The following is a 22,283-nucleotide window of genomic DNA, read 5'->3' as shown; positions in this document are numbered from 1 at the left end:
TATTTAGGATGAACGCTAACGTTAGCTAGTACCTACCTAATTCTTTATCTTCCCAGGTTTGTTTGGCCTCCAGCAGGGCATTGTACACCTCCCGGCTCGGTTCCGTACCGGAGAAAACGTAGTATCGGGCACGCACTCGCTTGAAGAACTCGACGTTCGCGTAGTACGAGTTGCCGTGATGTGGCACGTATGACAGGTCAACGTAGACAGGAGTGGTACACTTTTTCGCAGATGCTTTGGTAGGAGATTCGGCTCGCTTGCGGAGGTTCTTCTCGTTGTTCAGCTTCGTTTTGCTCATCAGCATGCGGCGTTCCTTCTTCGGCGTCGTCTTGTTATCATCGGCTGTCATGGGCGCTGGCGATGGAAGTCCCAGTGGTTTGCCCCATGAATCGAGCACGCTCTTCGCTTCGGCCGTAGTCGTACTTGTGGACTGTCCGGCCGGCTGGGTAGTTGATTGTGGTTGAGTTGATTGTGATTGCGCTTGTGGTTGTGCTGGCGGGAGCTGAGACGGAGTGGCGACAGCTGCACTCGGCTGTGCTCCCGTGACAGTGGTCGTCACCGACGACGGAAGTCCGGTTGAAGTGAAATCCATTTCCATCTTTTGCGCCTGGGCCATACTGGCAGCGATAGTGGATGTAGCGGCCATAAACTCTTTCTCGCTCGAAAAGTGCATTGACGTCGTCATCAGATCGTCCATCTTGGTGCTGCTGGCGCTGCTGAATGCTTTTTCAAAGTCAAGATCTGCCTCGTCCAGATACTTGCGGTCACCCGTCATCGATGGCTTGTGGCTGGAATCGACACTGCTGTCGCCACTGGACGCATACTCTACGTACGGTTTGGAAAAGCCTTTAGCGGTACCGGTAATCGGAATCGGGATCGAACGAGTGGTGCTTGAGGCCATGGTCATTGACGGAACTTCTGGCAGCTGGCCGTAAAACGAGGTGCTCATTGGGTCTGCTTTGTAGCTGGAAGTGATGGGAATGGCCGATTTCGCTTCCTCGCTGCCGTACTGCGGCGGAACGACGTCGTCCTGGCTGTCCTGGTCAATTTCAATGTCAGATTTTTTGCTCACACCCGAGCTCGAATGCTGCAGGTCGTAGTCGTAGGTGTATTTAGTGCTGGGAGACAGTGGAGCTTGCGAAGTGACGCTCATCGGCGAGCCAGGTACATCCTCGTCGTGCCATCCGGCCACAATGCGGGATGCCTGTCCAGAGGAAATGTCGGATCGCGGTGATAGCACATCCTTTTCATCGTAGTCCTCGGCGAAACTGCGCTCCTCGGTACCGGCCAGCGTTAGCTGGGTAGGAGCCGAGGCTTTGATGGAAACGATCGATTGCGACATCTGATCGGCGTGTTGGCTGCTGTCCACTTCGATCTTTTGTCCATCTTCTTTCACAATGTAAGTTGTTGTGGTGGTGGACGATACTCCACCGGAGGGGACGGCAGAAGCATCGGGTTGCTGTGTTTCCGTTTTGCTAACTGTGTCACTATGCACGTTGCTGTCGACCTCAATCTTTTGTCCATCCTTAATGATGTACGTCGTGGTCTTTGTCGTCGTCGTCGTAGTCGTAACAGTAGTTTGAGAGTCGCTCTTCTCCCCGCTCGCTGTCGTAGTGGCAATGCGCTCGATCTGTGAGTCGACCATGTCTGGCGTTGAGGAACGCGTCATGTCCGGTGTGCTCATGCCGGAGGTGGTCTTTGCCTCGTCCGCAAGTTTTAGCGTGTCGACGACCACCTTCGGGAAGGGCGATGTTGGCTTTGGCGATGAATCTGATGTCTCAATACCTGAACTGCTGTGGCCCAAGTTGATCGATTTGGAAGCACTGTCCGTACTACCCTGCGTGTGCACGGACATCAGCCCCGGGCTCGACTTGCCAGATGGTACAGACTCTTTAGGTGTTGAAATACCAGATGCATCGTCCTTTGGCGCAGTCGGACCAGTCGGCGCAGTCGTCATAGCAGTACTCGCCAGTGTCATTGTCGCTGATGCAACAGACGTCGAGCTAGACAGAGTTGAAGACTCGCAATGAGTTTGGGTTATACTCATACCATCTTTTGCTGCAACGTTCGGACTAATTGGAGCAGTCGGTGGTGTTTTATTACCAGCAAAGAGCAATTCGTCTGCAATTCTCTCAGTTGTGGTTGCGGTAGTTTCAGTTGTTATTGCTTCGCCAGTTGTATTCATGCGAATAGAAATGTGTTGCTGCTGTTGGGTCTTTTCCGATAAGCTATCCTTCTCAATGAATGTGTTGAACGATGTGGAGCTCTCGTCGAGCGAGTCTTTGTCCTGTTGCGGACTGACCGATTTTGCACTGGACTCCTGCGATTTGTCAGCAAGATAAGGAGACGATTTACCACTATCGAGAGACATCGGGAATGCGCTCATGGTGGATGTTCCAGTGGTCTTGCCTTCTGTTGTTGATTCCTCCTTTTTAGAGACCGTGGAGGAAATGACAGTGGAAGTCATCTTTTCAATTTCTTTCATGGAGGTGACTGTATCTTTTAGTAGCTGATCCATGCCTTTGGCAATAGATGCGCCATGTTCAGGGCTTTCGGTACTGTCCAGGCCGCATTTTGGGAACGTACTCGTTGCATCTGGCTTGTGTATATCATCCTTCTCTCCCGGGAACTGTGGATTGTCACTAAACAATGGCTTAAAAGACTTTACCATGGCTCGCTCCGATTGGTGTGGGACGAACGTGGGATCTATTTTTGTTACACTATCACGAGGGCTGCGCAATGTATCAAGATCGTCACGGGAAGATATGACCGATTCTTCTAGTACTCCCAATGTGCTACCTTCAAATCCGGAACGTTGTACAGAAGATGTGGCCACGGCTGACATAGATTTGGATCGGGTTTCCTTCATAACCACTTTTGTCTCGAAGTCATCTTCTTCACCATCGCTCATTGCTGAAGCAGGGCGTTCGTCTTTGGTGGTAGTGGATGATTCTCGGCGCGATAAAGACTCCTCAAATTTCATAAATGAGGATGCACAGGATGTTTCCACATCGGTTTTATGATCAACCGATTTGTCTGATGGTGCTTTGTCACTAGTTAGACTTGCACTAGAAGCAGGTCGGGACTCTTGTTTGGCATCTGCCTTGAGATCGACGGACTTTTCAGACGGAGCCTTGTCAGCTGGTCCACTTGCAGCAGAAGCAGGACGGGACTCCTCCTTGTCATCAGCTTTCAGCTCAACGGACTTCTCAGACCGAGCCTTGTCTGCTGGTCCACTTGCAGCAGAAGCAGGTCGGGACTCCTCCTTGTCATCAGCCTTGAGATCGACGGACTTCTTAGACGGAGCCTTGTCAGCTGGTCCACTTGCAGCAGAAGCAGGTCGGGACTCCTCCTTGGTCTCAGCCTTGAGATCGATGGACTTCTCAGACGGAGCCTTGTCAGCTGGTCCACTTACAGCAGAAGCAGGTCGGGACTCTTCCTTGTCATCAGCCTTGAGATCGACGGACTTCTCAGACGGAGCCTTGTCAGCTGGTCCACTTGCAGCAGAAGCTGGTCGGGATTCCTCCTTGTCATCAGCCTTGAGATCGACGGACTTCTCAGACGGAGCCTTGTCAGCTGGTCCACTTGCAGCAGAAGCAGGTCGGGACTCCTCCTTGGTCTCAGCCTTGAGATCGATGGACTTCTCAGACGGAGCCTTGTCAGCTGGTCCACTTGCAGCAGAAGCAGGTCGGGACTCCTCCTTGTCATCAGCCTTGAGATCGACGGACTTCTCAGACGGAGCCTTGTCAGCTGGTCCACTTGCAGCAGAAGCAGGTCGGGACTCCTCTTTGGCATCAGCCTTCAGCTTATCGGATTTATCAGACGGAGCCTTGTCAGCAGGTCCACTTGCAGCAGAAGCAGGTCGGGACTCCTCCTTGGTCTCAGCCTTGAGATCGATGGACTTCTCAGACGGAGCTTTGTCAGCTAGTCCACTTGCAGCAGAAGCAGGTCGGGACTCCTCCTTGTCATCAGCCTTCAGCTCATTGGACTTCTCAGAGGGAGCCTTATCAGCTGGTCCACTTGCAGCAGAAGCAGGTCGGGACTCTTCCTTGTCATCAGCCTTCAGCTCGATGGACTTCTCAGACGGAGCCTTGTCAGCTGATCCACTCGCAGCAGAAGCAGGTCGAGACTCCTCCTTGGTCTCAGCCTTGAGATCGATGGACTTCTCAGACGGAGCCTTGTCAACTAGTCCACTTGCAGCAGAAGCAGGACGAAACTCCTCCTTGGCATCAGCCTTCAGCTCATCGGACTTATCAGACGGAGCCTTGTCAGCTGGTCCACTTGCAGCAGAAGCAGGACGAGACTCCTCCTTGGTCTCAGCCTTGAGATCGACGGACTTCTCAGACGGAGCCTTGTCAGCTGGTCCACTTGCAGCAGAAGCAGGACGAGACTCCTCCTTGGCATCAGCCTTCAGCTCATCAAACTTATCAGATGGAGCCTTGTCAGCTGGTCCACTTGCAGCAGAAGCAGGTCGGGACTCCTCCTTGGCATCAGCCTTGAGATCGACGGACTTCTCAGACGGAGCCTTGTCAGCTGGTCCACTTGCAGCAGAAGCAGGTCGGGACTCCTCCTTGGCATCTGCCTTCAGCTCATCGGACTTATCAGATAGAGCCTTGTCAGCTGGTCCACTTGCAGCAGAAGCAGGTCGGGACTCCTCCTTGGCATCAGCCTTGAGATCGACGGACTTCTCAGACGGAGCCTTGTCAGCTGGTCCACTTGCAGCAGAAGCAGGACGGGACTCCTCCTTGGTCTCAGATTTGAAATCAACGGACATCTCAGACGGAGCCTTGTCAGCAGGTCCACTTGCAGCAGAAGCAGGACGGGACTCTTCCTTGTCATCAGCTTTGAGATCGACGGACTTCTCAGACGGAGCCTTGTCAGCTGGTCCACTTGCAGCAGAAGCAGGACGAGACTCCTCCTTGTCATCAGCCTTGAGATCGACGGACTTCTCAGACGGAGCCTTATCAGCTGATCCACTTGCAGCAGAAGCAGGTCGGGACTCCTCCTTGGCATCAGCCTTGAGATCGATGGACTTCTCAGACGGAGCCTTGTCAGCTGGTCCACTTGCAGCAGAAGCTGGTCGGGACTCTTCCTTGGTCTCAGCCTTGAGATCGACGGACTTCTCAGACAGAGCCTTGTCAGCTGGTCCACTTGCAGCAGAAGCAGGTCGGGACTCCTCCTTGTCATCAGCCTTGAGATCGACGGACTTCTCAGACGGAGCCTTGTCAGCTGATCCACTTGCAGCAGAAGCAGGACGGGACTCCTCCTTGGCATCAGCCTTGAGATCGACGGACTTCTCAGACGGAGCCTTGTCAGCTGGTCCACTTGCAGCAGAAGCAGGTCGGGACTCCTCCTTGGTCTCAGCCTTGAGATCGATGGACTTCTCAGACGGAGCCTTGTCAGCTGGTCCACTCGCAGCAGAAGCAGGTCGGGACTCTTCCTTGTCATCAGCCTTGAGATCGACGGACTTCTCAGACGGAGCCTTGTCAGCTGGTTCACTTGCAGCAGAAGCAGGTCGGGACTCCTCCTTGGCATCAGCCTTCAGCTTATCGGACTTATCAGACGGAGCCTTGTCAGCTGGTCCACTTGCAGCAGAAGCAGGACGGGACTCCTCCTTGGTCTCAGCCTTGAGATCGACGGACTTCTCAGACAGAGCCTTGTCAGCTGGTCCACTTGCAGCAGAAGCAGGTCGGGACTCCTCCTTGGCATCAGCCTTCAGCTCATCGGACTTATCAGACGGAGCCTTGTCAGCTGATCCACTTGCAGCAGAAGCAGGTCGGGACTCCTCCTTGGCATCAGCCTTGAGATCGACGGACTTCTCAGACGGAGCCTTGTCAGCTGGTCCACTTGCAGCAGAAGCTGGTCGACACTCCTCCTTGTCATCAGCCTTGAGATCGACGGACTTCTCAGACGGAGCCTTATTAGCTGGTCCACTCGCAGCAGAAGCAGGTCGGGACTCCTCCTTGGTCTCAGGCTTGAGATCGGCGGACTTCTCAGACGGAGCCTTGTCAGCAGGTCCACTTGCAGCAGAAGCAGGACGAGACTCCTCCTTGGCATCAGCCTTGAGATCGACGAACTTCTCAGACGGAGCCTTGTCAGCTGGTCCACTTGCAGAAGAAGCTGGTCGGGACTCCTCCTTGGTATCTACCTTGAGATCGACGGACTTCTCAGACGGAGCCCTGTCAGCTGGTCCACTTGCAGCAGAAGCTGGTCGGGACTCCTCCTTGTCATCAGCCTTGAGATCGACGGACTTCTCAGACGGAGCCTTGTCAGCTGGTCCACTTGCAGCAGAAGCAGGTCGGGACTCCTCCTTTGCATCAGCCTTGAGATCGACGGACTTCTCAGACGGAGCCTTGTCAGCTGGTCCACTTGCAGCAGAAGCAGGTCGGGACTCCTCCTTGGCATCAGCCTTCAGCTCATCGGACTTCTCAGACGGAGCCTTGTCAGCTGGTCCACTTGCAGCAGAAGCAGGTCGGGACTCCTCCTTGGTCTCAGCCTTGAGATCGACGGACTTCTCAGACGGAGCCTTGTCAGCTGGTCCACTTGCAGCAGAAGCAGGACGAGACTCCTCGTTGGCATCAGTCTTGAAATCGACGGACTTCTCAGACGGAGCCTTGTCAGCTGGTCCACTTGCAGCAGAAGCAGGACGAGACTCCTCCTTGGCATCAGCCTTGAGATCGACGGACTTCTCAGACGGAGCCTTATCAGCTGGTCCACTTGCAGCAGAAGCAGGTCGGGACTCCTCCTTGGCATCAGCCTTGAGATCGACGGACTTCTCAGACGGAGCCTTGTCAACTGGTCCACTTGCAGCAGAAGCAGGTCGGGACTCCTCCTTTGCATCAGCCTTGAGATCGACGAACTTCTCAGACGGAGCCTTGTCAGCAGGTCCACTTGCAGCAGAAGCAGGACGGGACTCCTCCTTGGCATCAGCCTTGAGATCGACGGACTTCTCAGACGGAGCCTTGTCAGCAGGTTCACTTGCAGCAGAAGCAGGTCGGGACTCCTCCTTGGTCTCAGCCTTGAGATCGACGGACTTCTCAGACGGAGCCTTGTCAGCAGGTCCACTTGCAGCAGAAGCAGGTCGGGACTCCTCCTTGTCATCAGCTTTGAGATCGACGGTCTTCTCAGACGGAGCCTTGTCAGCTGGTCCACTTGCAGCAGAAGCAGGACGAGACTCCTCCTTAGCATCAGCCTTCAGCTCATCGGACTTATCAGATGGAGCCTTGTCAGCTGGTCCACTTGCAGCCGAAGCAGGTCGAGACTCCTCCTTGGTCTCAGCCTTGAGATCGACGGACTTCTCAGACGGAGCCTTGTCAGCAGGTCCACTTGCAGCAGAAGCAGGACGGGACTCCTCCTTGGTCTCAGCCTTGAGATCGATGGACATCTCAGACGGAGCCTTGTCAGCTGGTCCACTTGCAGCAGAAGCAGGACAGGACTCCTCCTTATCATCAGCTTTCAGCCCGACAGACTTCTCAGACGGAGCCTTGTCAGCTGGTCCACTTGCAGCAGAAGCAGGACGGGACTCCTCCTTGTCATCAGCCTTGAGATCGACGGACTTCTCAGACGGAGCCTTGTCAGCTGGTCCACTTGCAACAGAAGCAGGACGAGACTCCTCCTTGGCATCAGCCTTCAGCTCATCGGACTTCTCAGACGGAGCCTTGTCAGCTGGTCCACTTGCAGCAGAAGCAGGTCGAGACTCCTCCTTGGTCTCAGCCTTGAGATCGACGGACATCTCAGACGGAGCCTTGTCAGCTGGTCCACTTGCAGCAGAAGCAGGTCGGGACTCCTCGTTGGCATCAGTCTTGAGATCGACGGACTTCTCAGACGGAGCCTTGTCAGCTGGTCCACTTGCAGCAGAAGCAGGTCGGGACTCCTCCTTGGTCTCAGCCTTGAGATCGACGGACTTCTCAGACGGAGCCTTGTCAGCTGGTCCACTTGCAGCAGAAGCAGGACGGGACTCCTCCTTGTCATCTGCTTTCAGCTCAACTGACTTCTCAGACCGAGCCTTGTCAGCTGGTCCACTTGCAGCAGAAGCAGGTCGAGACTCCTCCTTGGTCTCAGCCTTGAGATCGACGGACATTTCAGACGGAGCCTTGTCAGCTGGTCCACTTGCAGCAGAAGCAGGTCGGGACTCCTCGTTGGCATCAGTCTTGAGATCGACGGACTTCTCAGACGGAGCCTTGTCAGCTGGTCCACTTGCAGCAGAAGCAGGTCGGGACTCCTCCTTGTCATCAGCTTTGAGATCGACGGACTTATCAGACGGAGCCTTGTCAGCTGGTCCACTTGCAGCAGAAGCAGGACGGGACTCCTCCTTGGTCTCAGCCTTCAAATCGACGGACTTCTCAGACGGAGCCTTGTCAGCTGGTCCACTTGCAGCAGAAGCAGGACGAGATATATCTTCGGCGCTAGCTGGTGATGCAGGACGAGAAAAACTTGTTTCTTCCTGCAGTTCTTCTGCGAGATCCAATGATGCAGATTCTTTCAACTGTTGTCGCATTTGAATGGGTTGTTCGTGAACATCTTTGGTTGTGCTATGTGGCACTGTCGATTCTGGAAGGCCAGTGTCTCCCACACTTGCTGGAGATTCTGGACGAGAAAACTCACCCGTTTCGACCTGTGCTTTAGCATCAATAGTCATATCGGATGCAGCAGCTGGCTCAATTGATGTGGCAGCAGTTCCGCCTACAACAATCTGATCCTTCTCTGATACCGTTTTCTGACTTGTAATGGATTCAGGACTAGAAAGCTCCTTCATTTTGCCGTCTGTTTCAACAAATACTTGATCGTGATCTTTTTCAGATTCCTTTAAAAAGTCTGCCACTGATTTTAGATCGGTTGGGTCTTCTTTTAGATCACTGATGTGACTTGATATCGAATGCGCCCGAGACGAATCACGTTCATCGACGAAAGAGCTTTCATCCTTGGTATAATCTCGCTCGCTGAATGTACTAATGGCGGACTCACGTCTTGTATCATCGATTTGATCGTATGTTTGATGATCGGCTAACGATTCCTTACGGATATCGCTCACCATGCCAATAGTTTCTTCAGGCATCTTTGGTTTTGCCACCTCGACCTGAACCAACTTTTCAGGCAATTCGTGTTTGTCCTTCTCTTCGATTGATGTGGGAGATGTTTTTAGATCTGGCGACGATTTGCCTGACGATGCAGGGCTTCCCTTTTCATCTCCTGTTCGCTTCACGTCAGTAGCATCCTTTGTGGGCATATGCGACTCGGCGTCATCCTCTTCGTCTTCATTCTCCTCCTGCACCTTAATCTCAGGAGTAGTCGTGCCGGAACCCTGAATGGGTTCTGGCGTAGCTGACTTTGAGAATGTGATAGTTCCGTCGGCACAAATGACCGTCTCTTCGCCACCATCTTCGCTGCTGGCCGTAACGAGCATTCGCTGTACTGTGCCTACATCTTCCTCACGCGCAGCACCTTGGGAAAGCTTTCGCTCTAGCTCCTGAGGATCAAAACCAGGAATGATTTCCTCTAAGTCCTTATCGGACTTCAAGACTTCCGCTACATTGGCCACAATCTTGGCCACATCTTCCGGAGTACGCGCGCGTGGTGGCATCATGCCAATGACTGGGTCAAGCTTCTCCGAGGCTCCTTGTGGTGGAGAAACCCGATCTTCCTCTTCCTCCTCTTTGATCTCGCGCAGATTAGCATCATCAAAAGCACTGTACTTGATGTCCTCGATCACAAATGAACCCATGTTTTTGTTAGCCTCCAGCTCTTCGAGCTCCTTGTCTTCGTCGATATCTTGCGGAATGTTAACCATGGATTTCAATTCCATATTTAGCTTATCCCCATCTGAGACCGGAGAATCGAGTGTCGTAATATGCGTTTCACGCAACTCCTGGGTATAGCTTCGCTCGTAAGGGCCTCCAAATCGATCGTATGCTTGTTGTTCCGACTCTTGGTGTGCTGCTGCGACCGATTCTAAATTGCGCTCCATTTGGAGACTGTCAATTTTTTCTGTGACTTGTTGCAATTTGACTTCAACTTCCTCGGTTTTATCTTTGATCTTGTGTTCCACTTTGTCTGCCATTTTCTCGATTCCACTTTTAATGCCTTCCGTGATGCTTCCGAAGAAAGAGCTAATGCCAGTTTTCGCTTTGTCTTGCACCTTTTCTACCTCTTTCGTAAGGTCTTGTTCGAGCTGTTGTTTGGTACTATCCAGCTGGCTGATAACATCTTGTTTGAGATCTTTCGCTAGCTTTTCCAGTTCGCTCGTTTCTGCTGCGATGTTGACCAGCGTTTCATCTACCTTTGTAGCAGCTTGCGAAACCTCTTGGACTACGGAATCCACTTTCGCGTCCATCTTAGAAGTGGTGGCTGTTAGTTCATCGTCGATCAGCTTGGTCTTAGCTTGCAGATCGTCAAGCACGGAGTCAGCTTTATCGGTAATACCTTTTACCACCTCTTGTGCAGTTTGAACAACCATTTGTTCCACTTCTTTGCCAGCGTCTTCAAGGATCTCTTTTACTTTTTGATCCGCATCCTTGACCTCTACTACAACGGTATCGATGATTTCCTCCTTCCGTTCGGCAACAGTTTTCACCATAGTGTCCTTGATGGCCACTAGATCAGACACGGTGCTCTTCGCTTTGTCGTCGATTAGATGTTTCAACTCGTCCAATTTTTCCTCGACCTTTGATGGTGTTTGCCAGATTTCATCCAACACCGACGCTACGGTTTGTGGTGGTTCAGGAACCTTAGGTACTACTTTTTGTGCGACGATCAACTCTTCCTCCACTGGGACCTTGTTCGTTTCGTCTTCATCAGCTTCATGCTTATCTTGATCGGTTGCTTCTGCTGGCAACTTGCTGTCAGGTTTAACCTGATGCTGTTGCTGCACCTTTACGGCACTTTCGAGCTTATCGTCTACTGGGATTATTTGTGACTCCAAATCCCTCAAAATGGCATCGTCCATGAGCAGTGGTTTTGAAGCATCCTGTTGTTCTATGTCCTGTGCGTCAGATTTTGGCGGCTTGTCCAGCAGGGTGTCTCTTTGCATTTTCTCGAACACTTCCTCCACTTCAGTTGGTTTCTTTGACGTATCACATGGTTTATCACTTTCAACTGACTTATCCGCTACATGCCTTTCTTGATCAGTCTTCTCAGGTTGCTTAACTTCAGTCTCTATCGCCGCCAGTGTCGATGACACGATTGTCGTAGAGACTGCGACGATCGGTTCCTCCTCTGGCTTCTCTTTCGTATCACGGTCCTTATCCTCATCTTCTTTACTATCCTTATCCTTATCCTCGCCGTAATCCTCCTCGAGATCGGCCTCCTCATGCACCGGCAGATCGGCAACCTCATCCGGTGTTTTCACCACATCGCGCATATGGGCCTGCTGTGCGCTGAACTGCATCTTAGCCGGTATCGGTCGTTCCAGTGGCTCATAAACTGTTTTCAATGGAGCTGCCGCAGTGGGCACTTCCTCCGTTGCCACTACCGGTCCCATCGGTTGCTCGATTGGGATTGCTGCAGCAGACGCCACTGGTATCGTCGATGCCACTTCGATTTCCTTTGTTTCCTCCTTGACGTGCTTTTCTTCGATCACGAGATCTTCCTTGATTTCGTCAAGGGGTATGCGTTCGTCTTCGGGAAGTGTTGGAGCAGTCGTTGTCGCACCAGACTCGACGGTTGCCGAAACACGCTCCTCGTGGTGGCTCTCGTGGTGAGGGGGATCGATATGGTCTTTTGGATGGCCGATCGGTAGTTCCTGCTCCTCGTCCCGAGTGTCGCTGGTCTTTTTCGTGCTGCTCATTTTTTCATCCGGGCTAAAGGATGAGATCTCCTCTGTCTTCAGCCCGTCCATCGAGGTTTCCATCTTGGATTTGGCGATTTCCTTCGCTGATGCGATAATATCCTGCACCTCCTCCTCGAGCTCTTGTTTGTGCTTGGGCGAAAGCCTTTCCTTGTCGTCAGGTCGCTCCTCGGCCGGGGCACTGGCTTCGACATCTTCCTCCTCTTCCTGATGCGGTTGATCGTCATCCGGCTTTTCACTTTCAGCGGCATCCTCCTCGGCAGCCGTCTCAACAACAACAACCTTATCCGCATCCACCTTTTCCTCTTTCTCTTCTTCCAAACTGTCGCGCTTCCGTTTTTCGGACTCTTGCGAATCGCGCTGATGTTTCTGAATTTCTTCCTCTTTGGTGGCACTGCTCTCCGGCTCATTGATCGAGTCCTCGGTGTACTGTTCTTCCTTTTCAATGATAAGATATTCCTCCTCTTCTTCCGGCTCGGTGGCACTGTCCTGCACTTCGCGATGCTCCTCGGTGAGTGCAAGCTCTCGGTGTTTGAGAGCTTTCTGTGCAGCCTGATCGCGGTTAAACACGGCTTCAATCTCACGCACCGCTTCCTGTTCTTCCTTGAGCTCGGCCAGTTGCTGCTGTTTCTTGATAGCTTCCAGCGTCTCGGTATCTCCAGGAGCGACATCTGGAATAGCAACTCCAATCGGTCGCTTGGGAATGGGCACACCGCCTTCGTCGGCGCTTGGCGTTGACACGAGACTCGAATCGGTAGTACCACTCTTGTCCAGCTTGGCCTTCCTGATGACTGCATCCTTTTCCGACTTGAGCACCTTCTTGGCCTTGACAGGACTACCACCAGCGTTCATTGCGCTGGAAGATGTCGAAATGGTGCCCTTCGGTCGTCGCGAGATGGGCTTACGCTCCGTTTGCTTTGCTGGAGCAGTTTCCTTCTTTTCCTGATCTTTTCGAGCCTCACGCTTGGCAGCCATAGTTGGACGCTGTCTTGCCTCGAGGACCTTGCGGTTGTTTTCATCCTTCGCACTTTTCGCTGGAGTAGCTTTCGGACTAGATTTGCCTGGTTTTGATCCTAAGGTTGGGCCCACTTTGGCTGCAGTTGACTTTCCGACGGCCTTTTTCACATCTTCGCCCTGTTCCGCTTTGGTGGCACTGCCATTGGTAAGCTTTGCTTCGATGGAACTCGTCTTTTTCGGTGTTGTTGGTGAGGATTTATTTGCTTCTGTTTGTTTCCTGACTGCAGGCTTTCTATCGACCGAAGGCTTGGACGTTTTGCTTGCTGTGTCCACCCTGGATCTGGCGGTCGATGAAGTAACGGTGCGTGACGTAGGAGGTTTCCTGGTCGGTTTTGTCGCCATGCCACCGGTGTCAGCTCCAGCTGGGGATGTATCGTCCTTCTTCTTTTCCTTCGCATCCAGCTCTGGTTTGGCAGCATCGACCTCCTCCTTCTTTTCGGGCGCGTCGATCGCTTCATCGAGGCTCTTTTCACTGTCCACGGCCACGGGTTTTGATTTGTCGATGGATAGTGCATCCTCTTTGTCCGAGCTCACGTCTGAGATGGAGTCTTTCTTTTCGTCCTGCTGGTCGAGCTTCTTGTTGTCAAGTTTCTTCTCGGCTGTGGTAATCGGTTTGCCAGAACGAATAGCTTTGGGTTTGCTTTCGATCCGGGCCGAAGCAACAGTCGTCGAGGCCGCTGTCTTGGACAGTTGCTTTTCCATTTTGATCTCGTCCGCAGAGCTATCCATTCCATCGCTGGCCAGCTTGTTATCGGCATGCATCATTCTCATTTTGTTGTCAATCAGTTTGTTGTCCTTGGGCTTGGACGGATGTAGGGGTTCCGCGATAATCCGATCAGTCGAGGCCGACTTCAGGCTCTTCTTCGTCACTAGCACTGGTGTTGAGAGGTTGGCCGTGATTGACTTGACCGGGCACACTGGCTGTCGCATAAACTCGACATTCTTCATCTTCTCCAATCCCTCAAGGATCTTGTACTCAGGTGCCGACCCCGGGAAGAGAATGCGTGTAATATTGTCTTCCGGGTTGGCTGGCGTCCACACCAGCAGCGCGCAGATAGAGATCAGATTTTGCAACGGGAAGGCAAAGTCTTTTCCATCCTTCGCCTCTTTCGTAAACAGCCGCTGGTCGGCCGCGGCCCAGCGTGCCAGAAAGTCCTTCACCTCGCGCGAATCTCGGGCCGGACTGATAACGTACATATCGAGCGTTCCATGGCCCACCTTATGATACAGATTGATCGGCTCCGCATCACGGTAGCAGTTTTGTGCCTTCAAGTTTAACGATTTCAGATTCGTCACGATTTGGTGGCCCTCCTGCAGTATATCCACCAGCAGTGGGTCACGATCCTTATCACCGTCCGGACTCGGCAGCCCCTTGCGCTCAGGAATGTTGCCGAAGAAATGTCCTATCTGTGGGTAGACGTGCGCCTCGCTCTTGCGCTCAACCACGGACGAGATGCCCTTGATGTTGGTATTGTTGATGCGCGTCATCAGCACCGCATCCAGACGATCTAGGTGGCGCACAAAGTCCCAGAAACAGGATTTGCGGCTGAACCCTCCATCAACTGTGGGGATGAGCAAAAAAAAAAAAAAAATAAACTCATTAATTATACATTCACGCTGTCTCCTCACACTCATTCGATTACCTAACATGTTGAAGCCATTAATGCCAAACAGTGCTGCATCTCCCTGGCCTCCTGGGAAGACGTACAGCGTCGGGTGGCTGAAACGGATGTTTCCAACAACGTCAGAGCTTTCCAGCAGCTCCGAAATTTCCGTCGGTATGATCATCGACGACAGATAAGCTGTAAAACACGAAATTTGACAGTGAGTAAGGAAAGGCAGGAAAAAAAATCTTCGCCGCTGTAACTTACCGACAAAAGAGTTCAACCTTTCACTGCCCGAGTCCAGTACGTCGACCGGATTCAAACGCAGCCGACAGAGCCGTGAGAAGGACTTTTCCTGAATCATGTGCCACTGTCCTACGGGCGCACAATGAATGTCCATCGTGATCGTTTCAGGATAGGCACGGAGCACGCGTTGCACCTCGTGCTCCTGGAATGCTTCCATGAAATCCATCACTGAAAAAGTTCCATCCTAAACAAAGAGCAAATGAAAAGGGGTTTGTTCATTAGGTCATCCGGCTTGCGTGCCTTCATCTGTGACAAAACCATTGCCTTTGATCCCAACCTTAATTCCAATTGTTAATTCCGAAAAAGTTATTCGAACAAACAAAATTCATAATTTAATTTTGCTTCTGCGTATTGCGTCTTTGTTGGTAAATCTTATGAAAAAACCAAACTCGCTTTCGTCAGCTTCATCGAAGATTAAAAAAAGGAAAATAATCCCTTCATAATGAGTAACGATTGCATAAATTATACGTATTTGTGATAAAAAGGATACGGGAAAGCTACGAAAAAACTTGTGCTTGTAATCGCAATAAAAGAAGGGCTGAGATAAGAACGAAATTATGTTTTCCGACGAAGCAAAATCAATTTATCACTAGCTCCTTACCTGTAATATCCACGACCCGTTTCCTGAGAAGGTGTATCCGGTGTGGATGATGTGGCGGTGCCGGGTGAAGCTACTCAGCAGATTCCGAATGCACTGGATGAAGGTGTTGACTTGTGGATGAATCAATATTTCAGTAACCAGATTTTCGCTGGCATACTGAATCAATCGTTCACCTGTGAATTGATAATTTAAAAGTTAGAAATAACATTTTTCTTTCCAAAAACAAAAACAGATAAAACGCTTTTAGAATGTGTGGGACTGGGAATGGAAAGACGTCGGAAAGTTTTGCTTCGAAATGGCTCTTTGTTTTTGTGTCAGCTTGAACGCTCTGTTCCATCAATCTTGTCAATGTCGTCACGCCTGTCAATATTCATACATTAACACTCCCTCGCATACATAAAATCCGATAAAACTCTTTGACATAATATAGAAAAGCATGACATCGTATACACTCAGTGGCTCCGAGCAGAATAAACGAGGAAAAACTGTGCTTCAAGATGTTTATCAGGAATCTATGATGCTGCAAGTCGACAGCATGTATTGAGAGTATCCTTCTTCTCGATAACCTCCCACAAGCTGTGGCAGATTAACGAACCGAACGAACAAGTTGTTGCCATTTGGGAGTGGAAGCTTATCCGAAGCGCACATAATATTCTCACAATTTCCATGTATTCCCAATGGTATATGTTTGCGAAAGTTGTATTTGCGACATTAATTCTCAGCTTCGGATGTTGTCCAGTCCAATGCCGCCGTACCAAAACGTGCACACATTAAATGAAATGTTGCGAAGCGAAGCACTTAACTCTATCCCATATTGAATAAGTTCTACATGGCTGTAATGTCTCGCAAAACAGTGTTTCAACCGCAAGTACATCATCGAAAGGAGAGTTATGAAATTTATAACAGTGCTCCCGGTCGGCCTACGGTCCTACGCGCCTTGGATGGAACGTGCGATCTCGTGCTGATGCGAAACCCGGCACATGGTAGCGCATGCCTCGAGGGATGCGAAAAGTGCTGGTACCCAAGTGTTACTTCATGTGGCTGCAGCATTCATCACGTTGGGCCCTCCTGCTCGTCGACAGTCGTTTCGGTTACATGGTGCTGTGATCCTGGCGAACACTTGTGCTGAGAATGAGGTACGGAACAACTGGCGTATGTGTGTGTGTGTGTGTGTGTGAGTAGCGCGAAGGTCAAAGTGAAGTGTAACAGATTTTATGTATGTGTGCTTTTCATTACCCTTGCCGCGTGCACCCTTCGTGGCGTGGTGGTGTGCTTCGGTCGACACGAAAAAGCCACTTCACTCCTGGTGTCCCGGTCCATTGTTGGAAATTTGCATATTCATGTATTTTTAACCACTTTAGCCGAAACCCATTTTGTGCACACACCGTACAATCACTGCACAGCAGATCGTTGCGCTTTTTGTTATGGCGTAACAATCAACTATATTCGCAAATCCTCCACCGTTCACAAAAACGGCCCAAAACCGATGGAATTGAAGTCTTTTTCGGATCATTTGCTTCTTCGCATTGCCCGGTTTTGCAATAAAAAAGGTTCGAATTGTGCAGAATGTGTGCCTTGGTTATCATTGCTCATGTTGATGGATGGTGGAATTTAAAAAAAAAATAATTTACTTAACATTATCAATTCCATTAGCATTGAACGGTTACTTGGAATTTAAAGTAATTAATGATATGTATTTTAAACACTTCATGTCTGTAACCGTTCGTGCAAAAATCGACACAATCTGTGATATTGACAGGGAATTTAAATTGATGGATTAGCGCTTGTTGGTACTAAATGAATGAATTAGAAGTCTATTTTCAGTCTCTCTGACTGTCGTACGGCTTATATGAGGCCGTTACACAATCGCCCCTAGCTACGTGCGAAAAATTAGACCAACGGTCAACAGCAGCAAAGCACCGGTCAACACTCGCACACTGCTTGCGTTACATAGATTGTCGTTGCACACTTTACATACGTCCACTTTGCCGTCCGCCTCCACTTCCGCCGTTAGCAAGGCACAGAACTCTGTCTCGGTCATTTTGGGAATGCACGATTTCATAAAGACCTGCCCTCCCGAACCGGATCCGCTGCCCTTTCCGCACGCGAAGTTGCCATTTCTAGACGTTGACGCGGTGAACGGGAACGGCAGATCGGGCGGCGGTGAGTCACAGTCAATTTTCTGGGCTTTAGTGGAGCAGTCGTCAAAGCTCACCGCACTTAGACACACGTAGCACTGGAGAGATTGTGCTGCAAGTGGAAAAGGTTAGCAGTGTGCGTTATGCAACAGCAGGCGATGTGCTGCAGTGCACAGCCTTATCGGAGTCTCTTACCCTGTTGGATGCACAGTATTACCAGCGCAATGATGGCTCGTAGCTGCAGGTTTTTCATTTCTAAAAGTTGTAGCAAATCTAGCACCGAGAAACAGCCGATGCAGCTATTTATATCGATGCTTATCAATTGTAAGTCAACAAAAGATACCGTAGCGTTGAGTATCTTGTTAAGTTGTAGCGGTGACTGCATCGGGTGGGAAGGATTATATCAAGTGTGAAGAGCCCCACGGCTTGAAGAGCGATTAATAGAAAACGATCACTTTTGTGCAGTTCTTCGATGGCACGAATAAGAATCGAAAGAATATTGATTTGGAAAATTGGTTTCAGGTGCTGTAAAAGTGTAATATGGAAAAGCTTGATAGAGTCATAACTTTTCCTACACTGAACATCGTGGCAAGTTAAGCCGGAGCTGTTTATCTGATTTTCATATCGTTCACATCATGATGGTATGTTTTGTTAAAAAGGATCAGAACGTGCCTTGAAGCAAAATGCTTAGGCACGTTCTGGTTGCTTGTCGAAAGTGCAATGTATTTCTTTTTTTGGTGAAAGCTAAACCCCAAAAGACTGCCGAATGAAGCCGTTGGTGGATTCGGTAACCTTACACCTGAATATGGCGCATGTTGAATCCAAATATTGTCTCAAGAGTGAGTGAGCGGTTTATAACGGGAAGTATGGCAAAAGAGTTATTTAAAACAAAGATAAATGAACGTAATTTCGAGTGAGGTTTTTACATTTAAATTTATTTTGTGTTACCAAACCGCTTCTTCACACGTTTTTCAGTCGCACCAAACTTTGTTGAAAGTAGACTACTTAAAGTAATGATATGTTTACCGCATGGTACAATTAGTTGACTAGTATCGACATTGCCACGTATGCTCCCAACAACACTGGTACGAGGGCAGCTTTCACATCCTGTGGGGCACTTGAAGGTGTCGTTGTATCGGTACTTCCGGTAGTGGTTACTGGTCCAGATGCCACTGTGGTGGTGGTTGTTTGTCCAGGTGCCACTGTGGTGGTGGTTGTTTGTCCAGGTGCCACAGTAGTGGTAGTGGTCGGTGCCACAGTAGTAGTAGTGGTCGGTGCTACCGTAGTGGTGGTCGGTGCTACCGTGGTGGTGGCCGGTGCTACCGTAGTAGTGGGAGGATCTATTTGACCACTGGTGACTGCGAGCAGGACACAAACAGTCACTAGTCCCACAACAACTTTCAACATGTTTGTATGTTTTGGGTTTGTTTCTTTTCTACGCAAGCTGCTGCGTTCTGTGGCTGCAATCGGGAATGTTCTGTAGGTCACTATTGGTCGCGATGTGCACCTGCAGAGGTATTTATATGCATCTAGCTGGAACGCCATCGAATCGATAAGTAAATCGTTTTGAGACCAATAAACCACTTCAATCGGTTAGTCACTTGACAGTGCAGGCGATGTGCTGTGTCTTGCATATCACGCGAATTCCTTGATATGATGGTATCAGCCAATACAGGCCAGTACAACTAATCAATACTTTTGCCAATTAAAACTGTAGCATAGTGGTGTGAAGTTGTTTGCTTATCTCATCCTTACAAGACGATCATACAACCATTGTTAGTAGCAAAAACCCAAAACCATCTCATTTATCACGACTTGTTGTGGATTGATGCAGGCATTAGTTTATTAGGAATCATTCTTAAGAGCTAAAGAATATACACTGCTGACTAGCGTCTAGCATGTTCTAAAGCATAATGCTTATGATGCGTTTTAAACTGTAAGCATTGACTTTAGAGATACTCAACGACTTGTATCACACTTTTCGCTTAGTCGTCATCGGTAAGATAAACGATGTATGAACAGATAACTCTGTTTAGTTGTGTGATCCTAATGGGCTTTTTCAATCTGCTGCAATGCTCCAACTTTTCCTTCACGCTAGTCCTGCGGGAAAACTAATTCAACATTGTGCTTCCTTCTCCGTAGCGATTCCGTACGATTGCCAATCAAGTACGATTCCGGTGGCTGAGTAAACTTTTTCCTTCCATTTCAATCAATATCGGTGGTGGTAAAAGTTTTCTCGCTATACTTTTCTATTGCGCAAGAATGCTATCCACGGCGTAGTGCGGTGGAGGCAGAAGCAGAAAGAATGTAGAAAAAAAAAACACAGCCGCTCATTTTCGGTTCCATCGCATAGCTCAATTCGTGCAGAGGTAGCTAGCAGGAGTGCACAAACGCCAGATCTTCGAGGTCCCTGCGGAGCGCAATGCAGGAAACAGGAAATTGCGCCTCCACCATGCGTCTCCATCGAAGTTCCATTTGCGTTAGATTCTTTTCTCGTGTTTTTTTGTTGGATGTAGGGTAAAGTCACCGCATCCTAGCGCAGGGCTCGTCAACGATTTCTCTACTGCCGGTACGTTAGTTTCACCCGTTTCGTGTCATCGGTAGCGTACACGTACACGGCAGAGGTACGATAATTTATCGCCCGAGGTCTAAAGGTGCCTTTATCTGCCTTGAAGACGCTCACATGGGTGGGCGCGTGTGTGTGTGTGTGTGTTTGCACGGCATGGTACCGGAACCTCCCTTATCCTGCCGACATTGATAAACGACAAGCCCAACGATAGGGAGATACCGAATCAATTCATTTGCCCCGGCTTACCCACCATCTAGCGATCGCTTGTGGCGACAATGCAGGGAAGAAATTATTCCACAACGACAAAATTCTGTACTCGGCTTCGTGCGAACGAGCTTTTTGGTGCGTGCGATACTTTGTAGGAGAGGGCTAAGCAGCACATAAATTAGTTTCGTTACGAAGGAAATCGATGGGAGGGATGGGTTTCCTATTTCAGATTAATGGAATTACTGTCGCCGGCGTCTGCGTGCGTGCGGCCGTACATCGTGTTTGGATGGCTTGGGACGTCGTTTTTAGGTTGAGCCGAGGCCCTGGAATGGAATTATAATCTACCCCAGCTGATCAATTCAATTCCATCCATCAGTTTTCAAATCAATCAATTAGGACTGGATTGTTCCTTTGCTTTCGCAGGAACATATGCAAAACGGATCCATTCCGTACAGTAGGTACATTCCAGAAATAGCTGATATACCTTTTATTTTTGCAGTTTTAGTCGTACGAGAGAATAATTCTAATGATTGTAAGTCCTTCAGCGAAGAGCAATTGTTTACGCATTAGTTAATACAATACATAGAAACGGCTTTTGTCCTTGTGTCAACCATTCTCTGTGCGTTCTTTTCATCGGCTCCAACCCACATACAAGTGTGTTCAACTTGGCAATCAAATAGAAATGACGCACGGTCTCTGGTTGCCTTCGGGGTCGTTCCTATGCTATACAAAGGTTGGTGGTAATGTGTTCTTTCCCCACAGAGCATTTTGTTTTCGACCCTTTTTACAAGCAATGCATGCTAAAGGGAAGAAATAAAAAAGCACACAATTTCCACCCGATGAAAACGAGACCTCACCGACTCGTCGGCCAGCATGCTTTTCCTTTTCCACTGAGGTGAGGGCACAAACAAAAGGCACAGGTACCATTTAGTCGCAGAAAGTTGAGGTGCCTTGCCTTCGTTAACATGTATGCATGGTAGGTATGCTTCGGTGGGTCTAATTCAATGCAAAAATATTACCTGGTACTAGCGAGTTCTTTACCATACATCACTGGGGTGCAATTTTGCAGAACCAAAGATTCTGAGAAAAGCGGAGTTCTTTTGTAGGAAAAATGACACAAGGATAACATGCTCTTGCACATAAATTCAGTGCCGTCTATCGCAGCGAACTCATCTTGGTACCGCAGTTTGTACGATTTGTAAACAGCAGCCCCAATTTCCAATCAACAAAACACAAACAAAGCGAATTCGTTCGTTTCCACCAAAAACAAGCAATTGTCAATTCGGAATGCATAAAACCCGTTCGAAAGCAATCCAAGTTGTAATCTAGAATTGTCATGCTCATGCATGGACGCGACCAATCACATTCCGCGTTGTGGACAATCGAAGCGTTGTGGGTCGGGGGATGAATTACGATCGATTGATTCTTCCATCGCGTCGCCGAGCAACGGGCTCGAAGCTGTCAATTTCGTATCGTTTTTCATAGCCCGGTGCCTGTGTGCGAGGACGGACTAAATTGCATTTCTTCTGAATCTGGACGAGCACCATCGACTCGCCCTGCCAGCCCGCACCCTCCCTGAAATCGGCACAAAAACGGCAAAAGTTGAGCAGAGAGCGTGGTGATGATCCGGGTGGGCGCAATGGTGTTGCACCATTTGCTGACGCTTTACAATGCACCTGCACGATTTACGCTCTATTTTTAGTGCACATGTCATCGATTTTTAACTAACGCTGATTTCTTACCGCAGCAGTCAGGGTTGGCTTTGTGGCCCGAGAGTGGAAGCTGCGGAAAGTGGATTAGCCAGGATTACCAAGCTAAATCGCATGTTACGTAGCAACAAAAAATGGTTTAATCCCTTGGCTGCAACTGAATTGTAACTTATTGGATATTGTGTTGGTACTCGTTTTCAATTATAATATAGAATGATGTTCGTCAATGATGAACCATCACGCAGAACACAAGCACTATGTTGATTCGCTTTAATTATGAATGACTTTTGTATCATTAGAACAATATGTGCGTTTTACGATCACAATCATGCACTCAGCAAACAACGATA

The 22,283-nt window shown here is 49.6% G+C and overlaps 2 protein-coding genes across 2 annotated transcripts in view; both read right to left on the bottom strand.

The window, feature by feature from the left end:
• The window catches only part of LOC1281976 (microtubule-associated protein futsch), a 46,106-nt gene that overhangs the window by 5,886 nt on the left and 17,937 nt on the right, over positions 1 to 22,283 (bottom strand). Inside the window, exons 3-6 of the mRNA XM_061646195.1 lie at positions 15,311 to 15,483; positions 14,671 to 14,893; positions 14,443 to 14,601; positions 37 to 14,361 (exon numbers count right to left, since the gene is read on the bottom strand). Coding sequence (XP_061502179.1) covers positions 37 to 14,361; positions 14,443 to 14,601; positions 14,671 to 14,893; positions 15,311 to 15,483 — 14,880 coding nt within the window. The remainder of the gene's footprint in view (positions 1 to 36; positions 14,362 to 14,442; positions 14,602 to 14,670; positions 14,894 to 15,310; positions 15,484 to 22,283) is intronic.
• On the bottom strand, positions 17,095 to 17,804 carry LOC1281978 (uncharacterized). Its single transcript, XM_321968.4, has 2 exons — positions 17,644 to 17,804; positions 17,095 to 17,560 (listed from the first exon to the last, which is right to left on the bottom strand). The coding sequence occupies exons 1-2, from the start codon at positions 17,699 to 17,701 to the stop codon at positions 17,187 to 17,189; spliced, it is 432 nt and encodes a 143-aa protein (XP_321968.3). The 5' UTR covers positions 17,702 to 17,804; the 3' UTR covers positions 17,095 to 17,186.

Source organism: Anopheles gambiae, chromosome 2 (genome assembly GCF_943734735.2).
Source record: "Anopheles gambiae chromosome 2, idAnoGambNW_F1_1, whole genome shotgun sequence".
In the NCBI taxonomy this organism is placed as follows: Eukaryota; Metazoa; Arthropoda; class Insecta; order Diptera; family Culicidae; genus Anopheles; species Anopheles gambiae.
The sequence above is the reverse complement of the archived record's forward strand: the minus strand, read 5'-3'. Positions and strand labels throughout refer to the sequence as shown.

Excerpts from the sequence above, each read along its gene's own strand:
- LOC1281978 (XM_321968.4), bottom strand. The coding sequence starts at position 17,701 with ATGAAAAACCTGCAGCTACGAGCCATCATTGCGCTGGTAATACTGTGC. Across the intron at positions 17,561-17,643 it reads AATACTGTGCATCCAACAGG|CACAATCTCTCCAGTGCTAC; the intron begins GTAAGAGACTCC and ends TTCCACTTGCAG.